Source organism: Stomoxys calcitrans, chromosome 4 (genome assembly GCF_963082655.1).
Source record: "Stomoxys calcitrans chromosome 4, idStoCalc2.1, whole genome shotgun sequence".
In the NCBI taxonomy this organism is placed as follows: Eukaryota; Metazoa; Arthropoda; class Insecta; order Diptera; family Muscidae; genus Stomoxys; species Stomoxys calcitrans.
Window position 1 is genome coordinate 50,542,827 of NC_081555.1, and position 17,781 is coordinate 50,560,607.

At 38.8% G+C, this 17,781-nt stretch overlaps 1 protein-coding gene across 1 annotated transcript in view; it reads right to left on the reverse strand.

Moving 5' to 3' along the window:
• Window positions 1-5,618, reverse strand: part of LOC131996918 (uncharacterized) — a 31,502-nt gene extending 25,884 nt beyond the window's left edge. Inside the window, exons 1-3 of the mRNA XM_059367117.1 lie at window positions 5,564-5,618; window positions 5,308-5,494; window positions 4,800-5,256 (exon numbers count right to left, since the gene is read on the reverse strand). Coding sequence (XP_059223100.1) covers window positions 4,800-5,256; window positions 5,308-5,494; window positions 5,564-5,577 — 658 coding nt within the window. The 5' untranslated portion in view covers window positions 5,578-5,618. The remainder of the gene's footprint in view (window positions 1-4,799; window positions 5,257-5,307; window positions 5,495-5,563) is intronic.
• Window positions 5,619-17,781: the final 12,163 nt, after the last annotated feature.

The window sequence follows — 17,781 nt, forward strand, 5'->3', positions numbered from 1 at the left end:
TCCCTGAAGTGGGTATAAATTTCCTACTCTTCTCCCGTATACCTTTGATTAGAGCCCCACATTGACGTGGGCGGTAAATATGCCCAATTTAGGGGTGTTTTGGAGAGTGGGGTGGTCCCCCAAACACTTAGCCCTGAAAATATATCAGCATTGTGCTCTTCCCTCGAATATCATTTATTTCAACCCCATATTGCCATAGGCCTAACAATTGAATATAAAATTCGTTTTCTAATCTCAAATACCTTTCATTGAAACCCCTTATTGCAAAATTCAGCAAAATAAGTCCGGTTTGGGTATGGGCGCAAAAAACTATCAATATCGAGATCCACTCTCTTTAAGACTCAAATTGTCATAGTGAGCAAATACGTCCTATTTGGGGGTTGTTATGGGGATGGGACATCCCCTAGGCAGTTGATCCCGAATGTTGATATCAGATTCGTGGTATACTTCAAAATACCTTTATTTGAGCCCCATATTTCAATAGTCAGCTAGCATGATCGGTTTGGGGGGTGTTTGAGGGGGGGGGGGGTGGGGGTGTCGTTCAGAGACTTGGCCCTGAAAATATATAACAGATTCCTGTTCTACTATAAATACCTCTTATTTCAGCCCCATATTGGAATGGCCAGCAAATACACCCTATAAGGGTGGTGTTAAGGGGATGGCCTGGCCCATAGACACTTTTTCCCGAATATTGTATTCAAATTCGTGCTTTACCCCCAAAGACTTTTCATTTGAGCCCCATACTGCTATGGTAGTAAGTTTGCCCTCTTTGCGGGTTGTTTTTGAGAGGGGCGGACCCACATTTGGGTATCAGATTCGTATTCTACACTCAAATACCACTATCAAATACCATATTGCCATGGTCAGTAAATGAGTCCTGTTTGGGGGGTGTTTTGGGGAAGGAGTGGACCCCCAAAGTCTAGGTCCACATTTGGATATTAGATTCGTATTCTACTCTTAAATATTTCTCATTTGAGTCCCATATTGCCATGGTCGGCAAATATGTCCGATTTAGAGGTGATTTGAGGGGTCCTTGATCTGACAATTGGATATCAGATGTGTTTTCTTCTAAATACCTTTCATTTGAGCCCCATATTGTCGTGATTGATCTTAATATATATTTGGTAGGTTTTGGGGGAGGGGTGGCCCCCAATGTACCCCATCCGAAACTTGGATACCAAATTTTTATTTTTAGGTTACTATAAGAGAGCACTCAAAATTTCGCTTAAATCGCACCACCCATCCCGAGATCAAGCGTTTCTGAAAATTGGTGTAAGAGGGAGGGTCCGCCCCCTTCAGATATCAAAAAATGTAGTACCCTATTTTCACCACAGGATCATTATTAACCGTCAGTAAAAATTTCATGAAATTCGGTTCAGCATTTTTTTTATGTATATAAGAATTTTATGCAAAACTAAACAATCTGACACCGAATATATTCTTTATGATACATTGCGCCTATAGAGGGCGCTATTTTCATCCGATTAGGCTACCATTTTGTACAATGATTGCCCTCATGACTTCCAACTGACTTTATTCTATTCTGTGCATTGTTATTATTTCTATATAAATCGATCTCCTGATTTTTACTTCTCATTATCGTCTGAAATATATATGATGGCAAATTAACGATAGTATTGATACTATCGATATTTATTATTAAAACTATCGAATATTGCGATTATTGATAGTTTGCCAGCTCTAGTGTAGTATCGATGCATAAGTGTTGAATGCTCTGCACAAACTGCATTGTTATAGGAATGGATATAAGCCCTTATTTTTCGCTGCCGTCCGTACTCAGAACGGCATATCCGACATGACGGTCTGTTCGTTATAGACGCAGACGACGGTGCTGTTCCTTCTGTCTTCCTTGATAATAACTAAGAAGAACAAAATTTGTAAATAGTTATTATGCTTTTGAAAATTAGAGTTGTTTTTTCCTACCATTACATCAAATGCTTCCATTGCATTCCATATCCTTGGATATGCGGTTGTTCAGCGCTCGTTCCTCTATGTTTGATAGTTCCAATTGTTTTGTCAGTAGGAATGACCGTCGTCTGTCACTTCATTTATTATATGTATTGTATCTCGTTGTATGAAGTAAATGCAGCTAATGCAGCAAAGTCCACCATATGTCATATCTTCGTTAACCATAGACATATTGCGTAATACTGTTAAACGTTTTATCAAATCTCAACCTTCTCTGAGCATCACATTTGGCAAATAATTCACACACAAATGCGATGATTGGAATTAGACTCCGCTTCGTCAATGCAACCCTTATATTAAAGGTTGTACAATGTTGTGATCGCCAAATCATCGAGTAAACACGACCACATTCGATATAATATGATCCGACCATGTCAAATAGATGTTGAAAACCATACCAAGATTCTTCGCTCGATCGACTTTCTCAATTCTCCGTTTATCCACCATAATATCAGCATTAAACTGTGCCCGTGAGGTTCGTGCTCGAATAATAATACATTTTGACTTCTTCTGATTAATAGTAAGACCGTTACTAGATGCCCATAACACAATCCTCGTTCAAACCAGCCACACAATCATCGATTTGTGGCTAATTCTGGTATTAGTTTGTATCACCTATCTATGACCAGTCCAGCACAATGGGTCATTATGTTAAATTCAAATAAAACTTTTGGGGCGAAATATCTCCGATCTGAAATACAATTTGAATATGGGAACTTCCGATTCTAAAAGCTCTTGGTAGGGGCTAATTTTGGTATTAGTCTGTATCACCTATCTATGACCAGTCCAGCACAGTGGGTCATTATGTTAAATTCAAATAAAACTTTTGGGGCGAAATATCTCCGATCTGAAATACAATTTGAATATGGGGACTTCTGATTCTAATAGCTCTTGGTAGGGGCTAATTCTGGTATTAGTTTGTATCACCTATCTATGACCAGTCTAGCGCAGTGGGCCATTATATTAAATTCAAATATAACTTTTGGGGCGAAATATCTCCGATCTGAAATACAATTTGAAAATGGGGACTTCTGATTCTAATAGTTCTTGGTGGGGGCTAATACTGGTATTAGTTTGTATCACCTATCTATGACCAGTCCAGCACAGTGGGCCATTATGTTAAATTCAAATATAACTTTTGGGGCGAAATATCTCCGATCTGAAATACAATTTGAATATGGGATCTTCTGATTCTAATAGCTCTTGGTAGGGGCTAATTCTGGTATTAGTTTGTATCACCTATCTATGACGAGTACACTGCATTGCCGTTTTAAAAAAGGGTCATATAGGTCTTCAAAAAACATTGTTGGCATAGAGGTTTGAGGGTTTAGCTATTATTAAGCATTTTATAGTTGTAGTAAATTCTTTAGCAAGTGATTTTAGAAAATATTTGGTGAGAAAATGCTAAAAATGATTTTTTTTTATTTAAAATACAAAAGAAAATTAGTTAACAGTGCTCTGTTTATCACTTAACATAGCTCTGTTAAAATGTCAGGTTTGTGTCTTGGATAAGTTATATTCAAATTTATCTTCACGGACATGATAAAATGATTTTGAGTCACACAACCGCACTTGGCAGGCTTCGATGAAATGTATTGTGTGAAGAGGGTGCGGCCTCTGTATGGGAAGAACTGGCCATCAAAGGAGACTGCATCATACGAAGTGTTAGCTGCTGCCTAGTTAGACTGCAACATTTGCCAAGTATCGTCAATAGTCGCAGTTTTGCTATTGATTAGTCCCTTTTAACGCGTACTAAACACATTTAAATCTCAATAGAAACTAAACTATTGTTCGGATCGCTTTGAAAGTTTTTTTTATCGATTCCAGATAAAAATTCCTTGGAATACATTTGGGGGTTGGATATACTTCCCATAGCCCATCAAGGAGTAATTCAGTTTGAAAATGAAAATAGGGCCCCAGGGACTTCTCACAGCGTGTCAAAGTTTACCACTTTCAACTCCTTTAACCTTGTGAAGGATAGACATTTTTGTCTACTAAACCGATTTACTAAATTCTTTTTTAGTACTAAAAGTTTCATTATAATATTAAAATTGTACTTGATTTTTTGTCAGTGTTTTCTTAAGCTGCTATCACACGTTATGTGATATATGCGTTAGATATGTGTTTTCACTTTCTGTATTCATAAGACTTATTGAAACTTCGATATGAATATAGCGCGCTCTAATCAACATGTATTCTCATTTGTATTGTATTTTTTATAGGCGTGTGTGTGTATGTATGCTCGATGAAATAAGAGCTCGCTTTAATCGAAAGAGTTGCATATATTATTTGAAAATCCAATATAGAATGGGGGTATACTAATCTAATCATTACGTTTGTAACATTTCGAAAATTCGTCTGAGACCTCATAAAATACATATACAGCCTGTTTCACTAAGCTGAGTGACAAGCTACGAGAACGAATGGTAGTCACTCACTCTCCGAGTGAGAATGGGTTTCACTTACTCGTATATAGTTATTCGCAGGGCCTTACGTTTCGTGAGTGAGAGAAAATGCTGCCAGATCTACAGTTTAAAAAAAATACGTATATTTGGCAAAAAAAAAACGCGAAAACAGATAAAAAACAGAAAAGTAGTCTTCACTAATCGGAAAAGTTGACACAATGTGTCAAAAAAAAAAATAAACAAACAAATAAAAGTGAAACAGAAAAAGTGCGTCGTATTTAAATAAAAAAATGTATATTTCGGTGGCAGTATATTTTTTGAAAAAAAAAGAAGAGGAAATTCCTCGTAGACATTTGCGTGACACCGCAAATGTTCTGGAAATGGATGGAATGGATGGGGCGGTACTGAATGGGGCGGTACTAGGTCGTGCGGTGCTATATGGGACGGTGGTAGCTGCGGGGGTGCTAGATGGGGCGGTGGTATCTGTAATAGTGGTAGCCATTCCGCTTGTGTGTAAACTGTAGTTTGTGGGCACAACCTGATAATTTTTTTTACTACAATCAGGTACCCCGTTTCTTTTTGGCGTATTTACAGCCACATCTTTGTTGCTACGCGGCGGTGACGCTACATAAGGTGTGAAGCACTCTACAATGTCTTCTTCAACCATTATGGGTTGTTGAGAACAAAAGCCGTACTTAGCACCGGTCGGAACCGCAGATCTAGTGGCTGATATAGCACGGTCTACCATCTCCTCCAATTCTGTTAGGGCACAGAAAGCATATTCGCCACCACCTGTAGCTTCCAAGCTCTTTTTATTATCCATCAGTTTCTTTTTGGTGCGCGATTTTAAGTCCGCCCAAGTCTGAAATTGAAAAATTATATAAAATTAGAACCATTATATTATCGTACATACCTTTCTCCACTCGGCTGTGGTACGCATAGGAGGGCCATGCATGTTTAATTTTGTGGTAATGGTTTTCCACTTCTCATCCACTGTATATTTGGACCCTCCAAATACTGGAATACCCTTGGCCAAATCCGAATCCTCCATCATGGCTTTGACCAGCTCTTGTAGCTGCTGGGGTGTAGATTTTTTTACGCTACAAACAATACGATTTATTAGCAAAAAATAAAACAGCAAAACAGCTTTTTATGTGAAAACAACTTACATTTTCTTTTCCATTTTTTAATAATTTAGCGCGCGAAGGCTAAAATGCAAGTGAGTGTTTTTGACACTTGTCTTCTTCGAGTTGACACTAGCACACGCATAGTGAAACGCAATTATAAAGCAATTTGCTTACGTCTTCTTGCACGTTGTCACTCACCCGATTAGTCGTTTTTCTGCTTCTTATTGGAACCCAAATCAGCTGTTTGACTGATAGTGTGCGAGTGAGTGGAAGCAATAAGCTTAGTGAAACAGGCAGATATTCTTGATCGCCTCGACGTTCTGAGGAGATCTAGTCATGCCCGTCCGTCTGTCTAAATCACAATAGCGTAGAGCTAGCTACTTGAAATTTTGCACAGATACTTAATATTGTAGGTCGTTGGGGATTGCAAATGGGTCATATCGCTCTATAACCTGATATAGCTCCCATATAAACCGATCTCCCGATTTGAGCCCATACAAGCCGTAATTTTTGTCCGATTTGGCTGAAATTTTGCATGTGGTGTTCCGTTATAATTTCCAAGAATTCTGCCAAGTACGCTCCGAATCGGTCTATAACCTGATACAGGTCCCATATAAGCCGATCTCCCGATTTGATCTCTTGAGCCCCTGCACTCAAAGAAATGCTTATCGTTAATATGAGTTGATTACATAATACACGTTAGTTCATGATATTTATTCACGTTTAATTAAAAATACGTAAGGGATTTGAAAATTTACTTTGTACAAATAAAACTAACTTTTCATGAGTATAGAAGGAATAGTTGAAAACTCAGATGGTGTTAGTAATTTTACTTAAACTTATTTCTTTGGAATAAGCAAGCACTTTACTAAGCATGGCTTAAAGCATATTATCGTCGACGATACCTCTTCTGAAACTTATTACTGAATGAACTACTCAAAGAAATTTGGAATATTAGTTCAATATATGTCAATAAAGTGTTAAATTATTTTTCTTGAATAACATGCTCGGAAGTAAGTATAATTTAATAACTGTTAGTTACAGTTGAACTAAAATTGAATTCGCTGACTGTGGCATTGTCAACTTCAAAAATATATTCTATTATTTCTTTTAGCTCCCCACTAATTTGCGGTATAATACTTTACTTTACTTTAATTGGCTATGACAGAATAGTTGTTCCACTAGCCGAACGTAGAATAGCGTTCCAAGCGCCTCGATCTTCTGCGCTCATTCTAAAATCTCTGATACCAAGTTTCGAGGTGTCTCCCACAACTTGATCATTCCATCGGGCTTTTGGTCTTCCCGGTTTGCGTGTACTACCGTGTTTGCCTTCAAAAGACTTCTTTGCTGGAGCTTCTTCATCCATTCTGACAACATGACCTAGCCAACGCAGCCTTTGTATTTTGATGCGTGTTACTACGCTATCGTCGTCATACAGCTCATACAGCTCGTGGTTCATACGTCGCCTATATTCTCCGTTAACGCAAATTGGTCCATATATTTAACGAAGAATCTTTCTCTCAAATACTTCAAGCACTGCCTCATCTGCTTTCACAAGTACCCAGTATTATTATTCGCTTTATCTCAAAACTGTTGTCATTCGTTTCGGTTACGGCGGTGCCAAAGTAGATTAAGTTACTGACTATCTCAAAGTTGTGGTTCCCAACTTTCTCCATTTTATTTATCTGCTCGGTTGTTCAAGGCTTTTTGGGAGTTGAAACCATCCATTTCGACTTGCGATATAATGTGGGACGTAATTTTAAAGTATGAAATAATTAAAAATCAGTTTGCTGGCTCGAGGTTCGAACTCGGGACCTTTGTATTGAGAAACCGAAACACATACTCTGTGCCACAAAAGCTTATGCAATTTTTCTAGCTTACTGTTATTTTAGATTATGCTCACTTCCACTGCTGGTAACAGAATATATCATACCTTAACAAAAAAGCATGACCATCTTTGATGGAAAATATTGGGTTGCCCAAAAAGTAATTGCGGATTTTTTAAAAGAAAGTAAATGCATTTTTAATAAAACTTAGAATGAACTTTTATCAAATATACTTTCTTTACACTTTTTTCTAAAGCAAGCTAAAAGTAACAGCTGATAACTGACAGAAGAAAGAATGCAGTTACAGAGTCACAAGCTGTGAAAAAATTTGCCAACGCCGACTATATGAAAAATCCGCAATTACTTTTTGGGCAACCCTAGTTAGAAAATGTTTTACTTTTGTATTGTTAACAAATATTGAAAGAGAAAAATAGTCGAAGACTCAAATAATGGTGATGTGGATGCATGCGTAGAGCGTCTGCTTTGTATTCGGAAGATTCTTGGTTCAACACACGGCTGCGGCAAAAGCTAAAATTTAATTTATAATTGCAATTTCTCATATTGAATTTGTCTTCTTCCAAACAGCCGAGCAATTGATAATGTGGGAGTGGGAGACATACGGAAGTGGGCTATGTAATTAAGACGCTTCGACGAGATCGGAAAAAGCGATTTTTTTCAACAATTTGACCTCTCAGTTTCAATGGCCGTTAGTTCAAATTTTACCATTGGGAAGTAAAAAGTGAACTAATAGTATGTAAAAATAGTTCCGTAACTGTTATGAAATTATTGAACTCGTAGCGAGCACATATTTCTTTAGCGCCATAAGAAGTTCAATATTTCTCACTGTAAGTTCATTTTCACTGGTGTTGAGGTTCAAAATTTTTTGAGTGTTGTAGCCACAACTCTAGCCGCTTTGGCTGAAATTTTGCATGCGGTGCTATAACACTAGCAGATTTCTTCATGTTTTTGTCCGAAAGAATAGAGCACCGCTCTAATAAAAAAAAAATAAGTGTGCTATTTTGAAAAGTGATTTTCGAGTGTTAGTGCAACTCTAACAATAGCGGAATTTGACATGTCTTAAGACAAGAACATATAGTGTGATGGCACCTTAAGCCATTAAGGTGTGTGCTCTTAATACTAAAAAATAACCTCGAAATTTTCTCTTTCGAGGTTATTTTTTAGTATTAAGAGCAATTCTGTGCTACTTACAAAATCCTAAATTTGTTTCCATGCCACGCTCCTACGTTGATTCATGTCTGGTATTGTGTCCCCACCATTTCATGGTCTGTTGACCACGAAAGCCGGGCAATGACATAGGAAATGCTCCAACGTCTCATCATCTTCCCCACATGCTCTACACATGCTATCGCTTGCCGCACCGATTTTGCATAAGTGAGCTCGTAGTCCTATGTGCCCCGTTATGATACCGAAATCCTTCTTATTTCCTTTAAGTAACAGCCTCGTCTTCTCACGATCTGGGTCTCCCCATGGGATTTTCGCCGTCCTACCGACCGTTCGCTGTTCCACGTCGGCCACACTCTTAACTCGGAATTCGTCGACCCGAAAGGCTTTGGTTAACCAAGTTTATTGATAGTAGTCCTCTGGCCATCACTGGCAAAGCGTCTGCTCTTTCATCGCCCCCTTACTCCGCTATGAAGGCGTTAATCTCCTTTTTACACATCATGAATTTTCGCTTAAAAGCAATACATATGGACCTCTTTTAACATACCCCACATTTCGTGGAGTAGTACCAACATCAATAAGCGGTGCCAGAACTGACAGAATTTTTGAAAACTAACGACCCAATAACACTTTATATTGGTAACACCGCTACCCTTGTTAATAAGATTAGAGAGGATGTTTTAGATGTTCGGAAAAGCTAATCGATGAGGTTCAGAATTGGAGGATCTCCATGGAGCACTCCTTCTCGGATCATCGCTTCATTATGTGGCACGGACATCGTCGAATCCGATAAGCTTCCGTAATAAGTTGAAAACTAACTGGACAAAATTCGGAAGGCTACTCAAAAGAAGACTTGGGCAAGATAATTTAGATTGTCCAAGCATAGAAGACATTGACAAAAATGTCAACAGGATTACGACTGCACTGGTGGGGCCCTTCGAAGACAGATGTCCTCTTCGGGAAAGGAAATCGGACCAAGAAAACATCCGGGATGACCGGGGAGATTCGCTACATTGAGACAAAGGTCCGCAGGCTTTATAACAGAACACGTCGTAAAAAAGTGGAAGTTTACTGGGATGTGTATTACAACCGGCTCAAGAAATACAATAAGATTACCAGAGCGGCAAAGAGTGTCTGCTAGAAGCTTTTCTGCTAACAGGTCGATAGCGTTATTGACGCTGCCAAGATGAAAAACTCTCTCTCAAAAACCCATGTCCAAACTGAAATGTTAGTAGACGACATGGTTGGAGAAAAGAGACAACGGATTTTCCAGAGGATATGATGGGACTCGAGGAGACACGAGAGTTTTGGAATAAAGAGGGTGAACGAAGGTTTATCATTACAGAATTAATGGTCAAGGAAGCCTTGAGGAGCTTCCAACCATTAAAGTCACCCGTACCTGATAGCACATTTCCGGCGTTACTATAGAACGAAGCCGACTATCTGGCGCACCATTTTCACAGCCCGCCTAGGACTTGCATATATTTCGAAAGACTGGCAGGAGGCAAGAGAATTATTTATTCCCAAGCCTAGCAAAGTAAGTAAATTATGCAATACCAAAGGCCTACAGACCTACAAGCCTTACGTCCTTTCTACTCAAAACTATGGAACGTATTCTACTCAAAACCATGGAACGTATTAAGCCATGATTAAGAGTAGAACATCCAGCGAAATGCTCAAATACAAACAGCATGCCTATGTAAAGGAGAGATCGGTGGAGACTTCCCTTCACGAGATTGTGCATAAAACAGCGGAATGTTTCGATGCCAAGACATTGGAAGTATGCATTGACATCGACGAGGTGTTTAAAAAAATGCGCACCGATGCACTGATTCAATCCTTAGACCAGTACCGGCTGGACCGGGTCCTTACAGACTGGATAAACCATATGGAGTAGGGATACGACTGGTCTAGATCTAGGAGTCTCAATGTTAACCCAGAAAAAACTCAAACCTGCCGATTCACGAGGAAGACAAAACATTTTGTGAACTTACGCCCTAGAGGGGTACAATAAGTCAAATCGGGAGATTGATTTAACGGGCAGTTTTATCAAAACATGGATCAATTTGGCACATTGACAATCCCCATCAACCTACACTAATATGAAGCGGCTAGCTTTACGGCATCGAAAGTAAGAGTTCTTTAGACAGAACGACGAACGGACAGACGGAAGGATATAACTAAATCGATCGGGGATATATATATATATAATTTGTTATATCGAGTCCGAACGGCTTTCGCTGCTAACAGACACCGGTCTGTTAATCACTTCCAGCGAATTGCCAAGGAGCTGGATGTTCTACTCTTAATCGTGGTATCCACAATACGTTCCATGGTTTTGAGTAGAAAGGTGGTAACACTTAGAGGTCTGTAGGCCTTTAGTGTCCCATAAGTTCCCTGGCACGGCTTGGGCATAAAAACCATCCCTACATCCTGCCAGGCTTTTGGAGTATATGTCACGATGTGAATATGGCCGCCAGATGTCAGGCTACGCAGTTCGCCTCCTTTTGAAGTAACGCCAGAAACTTAAATAGCTTAAAGCCACACTTACCATAAATTCTGTAAAGATAAGCCTTCAATGAAACTCACTGTTCCAAGATTCTGGTGTCCCCATGTCTCCTGTTCTGTCCCATCACTAAAGTGAAGTGAAATATTTTAATAATTGATTTTTCTTAAGAATAAATATGAAGAAAAGAAAGCGGATTGCTCAATATATTTTGCATTGACGTAAGTCCATATACATAGCTACGGTTGTATTATACAATTTGGCAACTCTCACCCTCTGCTCTCGCAAAATGTTGTTGTGGCGAATATAGCAATGAGGTGTGCGATGCCACCGACACTTCTGTATGTACAAATGTCCCTTCAGTCGGTATTTGGCAGGCCATACACTAAAAATTTGTAAAAAATTGTTTGGGAATAGTATTTGTTTAAAAAAAGCCTTTACTGAACAAATTTTTGTTTTGTTAAGAAACCTTATTTAAAGATGATAAATTTTTCAACTTTTTAAGCAAGCATTCTCTTTGGTGAAAAACATTTTCCTTCATATTAAGGATTATTTTAAATGGTAGGTTAATAAATCCTTAACTTTGCATCTTCTTATTAAAGACAAAAATTTAAAATGAAAGTCAAAATATTGTCGAAATTAGGGACTTGGATTAAAGACGCAAAATGGCGTAGTTAAAGACGCAAGATGGCCTTACAAATAGGAGCATCTTTAAATGTTTAGTTTTTTTAGGTTAAGATGCTAAGTTTAAAAAAAGATTTTTTTTATAAAATACTACAATAACCCTGCAGTCATCAATGAATTAAAAAAAGATTCAATCAGCAATCAAAATTGGAAACGAGTAGTCATATCCGTTAGTAAAATAGGAAATTTAATTTAGAGATAGCTTCTTTATTTTCAAGTTTATTACCTGTTAGGGCGAAGATCATTAGATTTTACAATTTTTGTTTGTTTCTCTTTCGAGATGAGCTCAATGATCAGAGATTTTCTTTGCAAATTGAAAAGGAAAGCCAGAGATAGCAACAAACACCAACCTCTATGGGACCTCGGGTATATATGTACACCACCTTTTGTCACAATCCGGTGAAAAATGCAAGGCATAAACAGTCCCCATAGCATCTTTATCGAAATATGGCCCGCTTTGGACCAAATTCGACACGGATATTGAGTGGTCTATTAAGTACAAGTCATTGTTCAATTTTGTAGAACAAAATATAACAAAATATTGGTCTTTTGAATATGGCTACCAAATATTCAAATATAGACCGATCTGAACCATAAATCACTGTGTCAAATTTCAGCGAAATCGGATTACAAATATGCTTTTTATGGGGCCAAGACTTTAAATCGAGAGATCGGTTTATATGGCAGCTATATCAAAATCTTAACCGATCTGGGCCATATTGCAGAAAGATGTCGAAGGACCTAACACAACTCACTGACCGAAATTTCGGCGAAATCGGACAATAAATGCGCCTTTTTGCGGGCCCAAAACCTTAAATCGAGAGATCGGTCTATATGGCAGCTATATCAAAATCTGAACCGATCTGGGCCAAATTGCAGAAAGTGGTCGAAGAACCTAACGCAACTAAAATCTGGACCGATCTGTGCCATATTGCAGAAAGATGTCGAAGGACCTAACACAACTCAAAACCCAAATTTCGGCGAAATCGGACAATAAATGCGCCTTTTATGGACCCAAAACCTTAAATCGAAAGATATGGCAGCTATATCCAAATCTGGACCGATCAGGGCCAAAATGAAGTAGGATGTCGATTGGCCTAACAAAACTCACTGTCCCAAATTTCAGCAAAATCGGATAATAAATGTGGCTTTTATGGGCCTAAGACTTTAAATCGGTGGATCGGTCTATATGGTGGCTATATCAAGATATACTCCGATATAGCCCATCTTCGAACTTAATCTGCTTATGGACAAAAAAAGAATCTGTGCAAAGTTTCAGCTTAATATCTGATTGATTTCAACAGACAGACAGACGGACGAACATGGCTAGATTGTCTTTGATTTTTACGCTGATCAAGATGTGTTGCAAACGGAATGACAAAACGAAAATACCCCATCCTTTGGTGGTGGGTATAAAAAGAACTCCACCTGACTGACAGTGCGGGACACTCATTTAGCAGATGTTCTATAGTCCCCTCCTCCTCGACGTCCTCACAGCTTCGGCAAAAGTCAATACTTGCTATCTTCAATCTGTCAACATATTTAGCGATTAGACTGTGACCCGTTATGGCGGTAACAATGACTGAGACGTCTGTTCTGGAAAGCAAAGTGGTAGACCTCTTTACGTCAAGAATGGGCCACATATATTTGGAGTGTTCACAACCCCCACTTTGTGTCTATCTGTCATTCGTTGCCCTTTGGGACTGATCCTGAAGTCTTATGTTACACGTCGCTAGAGGTATACCCACAGATTACAGTTCCCTGGAATGTGTAAGGTAGTCCCTAGTCTCGCAAGCTCGTCCAGTTACAATTCCCTGAGATATCTCTGTGGCCTGGCATCTAGAGCAAGTGAATTTTGAACTGTTCAACCATCTCGTTGAGAGATTTGCGACAGCCGAGGACGGTTCTTGAATTCAGAAATCCCGTTCTCCAGGGTATTGATAGATGGCTGACTGTGTGAGAAGACATTTATGCAAATCGTCGTTATGACATTATAGCTAAGCAACTTCACCACTTCTTCAATTGCAAGGATCTCCGCTTGATACACACGGTGGTAGTCGGGTAATTTTCTCGATATGACCAGTCCAAGTTCTGTAGAGTATAACCCAAAGCTTACTTGGTCATCTAGTTTGGATCCATCCATGTACAAGTCTACGTAACTCTATTACCAGGGATATTGTTGTTGTTGTAGGAGTGTGTGAGCCGGCAACTGTTGCAGTTTGAAGGATATTGTAGTTCCAACCAGTCCTATCAGGAATAGTAGTACAGCACTTGTTATCAAAGAGCGGCTCAGGCAAGGTGTAATCCACACTGCGTGGAACATCGGGCATTGTATCAAGGATATGACAGTGTCCGAAGCCACCGCATGACCAAAGAGAAAGCTCCATTAGCAGTGGAGTAGCAGTGGTCGTAGCAATTTGTCTAGCCACAATATCCAGAGGCAGTAGGTGTTGTATTAAATTCAGTGCGGTTAGAAATAAGCCCACCCTTGAATCCGGCTGAATATTGAACAGTAGGTGATCTCTTGACAACTGCAATATATACCCAATGATTGACACGCGATTTAAACCCCCTTCCTTTGCCAATGGCACCCTTGCTGGTGTATAGGGCAAGAGTTGTCTCTCCTGCGTTTTCCAAAATGTTAGATTTGAAGTTCTATTTCCTGTCCCGCAAAACACCCAGGTATTTTGCGCTTTCAGTAAATGGAACATTCTCTCCTTCCAAGAGTGCTGGGAAACTTTCCCCTCGCCAGAATAGCCCCGTCATCAATACATCCCCTTAAGGTGTTCCTCTACCGACCCATCTTTTCAGATTTACAGATCTGATAAGTTACTAATAAACTTTCTTACATTAGTGTTAATGTCTAGAAACTCCAGCTCATTCATGATTTAAGTCAGTTTAACATTATTGAAAGCACCTTCCATGTCAAGAAATGGTGCTATGATGTATTTATTGACAGCGAGAGAACCATCTGTGCAGACGACCAGATCGTGAAGGGATGTTTGAGTGGAATTGCCCTTACTTTGTGCATGCTTTCGTGGGGTAAGGTTGTTCCTCCATCCCACAGATATATGTACACGACCTGCTGGTACAAGCAGAGTATATCTCCATAAGCCAAGGACCCACTCTAAGTGGGCACAGCTTGTAATACAACCGATGATACATCATCAGGGCCTGAAGATTTAAAGGATTCGAACATTTATTGAAGGCCACCGTAGCGCAGAGGTTAGCATATCCGCCTATGAAAAAATTTTCAGCGGTGGTTTTCCCTTCCTAATGCTGGCAATATTTGTAAGGTACTTTGCCATGTAAAACTTCTTTCCAAAGAGGTGTCACACTGTGGCACGCCATTCGGACTCGGCTATAAAAAGGAGGCCCCTTATCATTGAGCTTAAACTCAATGGGAAATATTAGCATTTTATAAATTTTTGGAAGAACTTTTTGCCACTTTTGATGTTTTTGGCAGAACTAACGGAATCTAAATCAGTTAGAGTTGCCGCCTTTGAGTTTTAAAAAAATCAGAAATCTATAGTGGAGGCATACAAATATCCGCTTAGGAAAATATTTCCCTTTGTACTTGTTAGATTTGTTTTATCTTGTGCATCTGCAGATGATTTAAGATTACAGGGAGTTTGTATTATAACTGTGCATTGACAATTGAAATTTCATGATTTTTTAAAAACCGATTGTTTGGCACTTAACATAGGTATATGCTTGAAATTTCAATGTCAATCTCCACAAGTACATTTCTACGTGAATGGCCGCCTTTCGAACGATGCTGTTTGAATAGCGGTACTAACGATCGTTTTCGTTGTGTAGACGCAACAGCAGCAAAGGCATGCTGTCTGAAATTGTTTGTGTGTCCACCATAAGAGCAAAGCAAACAAGAGCAAACAATTAATAGAGCGGCAACCCAGCACTTATTCGTAGTATACTGCCCTCTTAGCGAAGGCAGAATGGAAGTGGCACACAACAATAACAATAACAAGAACATAATAACATTATAATGATATAATTTTTTCAAAATTAACATGTACACACATTCGTACACTAGCCTACACCAATACGAGTACTCAATCTTGACAAACATGTTCGCGTGGTGGTCCACCTTTTTCTCTTCTTCTTTATCGTCTAGTTATTGCTGCGCGCAGTTGTTTGGCAATCTTGACATTGAAAAAAATGAAGCGTATATTTGACATTGAAAATTGTTTTCGTAAATTTGTTGTTGGCTTGGGTTTCGATGCAGCGCAAACAACAAAATCAAAATAAAATTAATTCAATTCTATACATATGGTTTTTGCCATTTCTACGTAAACAATGTTTGTTTTCATTTTTGATCTTTCTCCTAGAGACTTTGGCGCGTTTTCGACATTTTTGTTGTTTTTGTAATGTTTTTTTCTTTGTTTTGTTTTTGGAAAGAGTATGCGTTGAATGAATTCGGGACGGTGAGATGATAGAGAAAGAAATGTAGTAGGTATGTGAAATGCATGATCATGAATATAAGTAAAAAAAAAACAGACTATAACTTATATCTACAATTAATTTGTTGAATAAAAACTGCATTGGAATATTTTGTTATTCGCTGCTCACAAGGTGGCTGTATTTTATACAAGGATGATGATGTGTGATGTTAGTAAAGTCTGTCATTGTCATTGCATGCATATTTTAAATCCACACACCCATGCGCTATCCAATATTCTTAAATGAATTTTCAGAGTGCATTGCAAAAGTCACATAAACTGATTGTATTTAAATCCATCAATTTAAGCATAACTGACAACGCACTAATCATGTATGAAAATTGAATGGACATGGCAAAATATTTACAGGCTGTTTACCCATGCCGACTACATCGATATTATCCTAGTGGCTAGGGGGACAATGGAATACATAAGCTGTGTTCGGGAACTCAAAAAATTGTGCAAATTTGCACGAATTTTTACTAGAAGTCGGTCGCGTACTTTATTTGCCAGCAGAAGAGAGCGAGAGAGAGAGAACAAATTTTGACAGTTGGAAAATAGAGACCCTGCAAATATCTACTGGGACTCTTTTGCCAGTAGAAATTTGCAACTTTGAACACATGTTTTGTAAAGGTCAGCTGTTTTATGAAAAGCAGCCGTTACATGAAAATACAAAAGCTAACGCCAAAATGGATCAGGAAAGCAGAGATAAGTAAAAATATAAATATTGTTTAATGGTAACTATAAAATTTGTTAAATTTTTATTTACTTTTAATGAAGGTTCATGTAACAGTGATCCGACTAAAGAACAACAAGGCAGCAGGAGCCGACGGGTTACACGCTGAACTGTTTAAGACCGGAGGCGACACGCTGATAAGGCGTATGCATCAACTTATCTGCGAAATCTGGCTAGAAAAACGCATACCCGATGATTGCAACTTCAGCATACTAAGTCCCGTACACAAGATAAGTACAAGACGGAATGTGTCAACTACAGAGGAATAAGTCTCTTCCCCATCGCATACAAGATACTCTCGAGCGTACTGTGTGAAAGACTAAAACCTAAAGTCAATGAGATAATTGGGCCCAATCAATGCAGCTTTTGACCTAGTAAAACCACCCTAGACCAGATATTCACTCTGCGCCAAATCCTGGAAAAGACCCGAGAAGGACAAATCAACACCTACCATATCTTTGTTGACTACAAAGCCGCCTTCGATACTCCTTTACGTTCAAAGGTATTTCAAGCCATTCCTGAGTTTGATATCCCTGCAAAATTAATAAGACTCTGCAGGATGACACTTGCTGATACGCGTTCCTCAGTAAGAAGACGAAAGAATCTCTCCGAACCATTTAATATCAAACGAGGTTTCAGACAAGGAGACAGCCTATCGTGTGATCTCTTTAATATTCTGTTGGAGAACATTATACGAGATTCAGATGTGAATAGATATGGCACACTAATCACAAGAGAACACATGCTACACGCCTATGCCGACGACATCGATATCATAGGTCGGTCACCGGATGTATTGGGTTGCCCAAAAAGTAATTGCGGATTTTTTAAAAAAAAGTAAATGCATTTTTAATAAAACTTAGAAT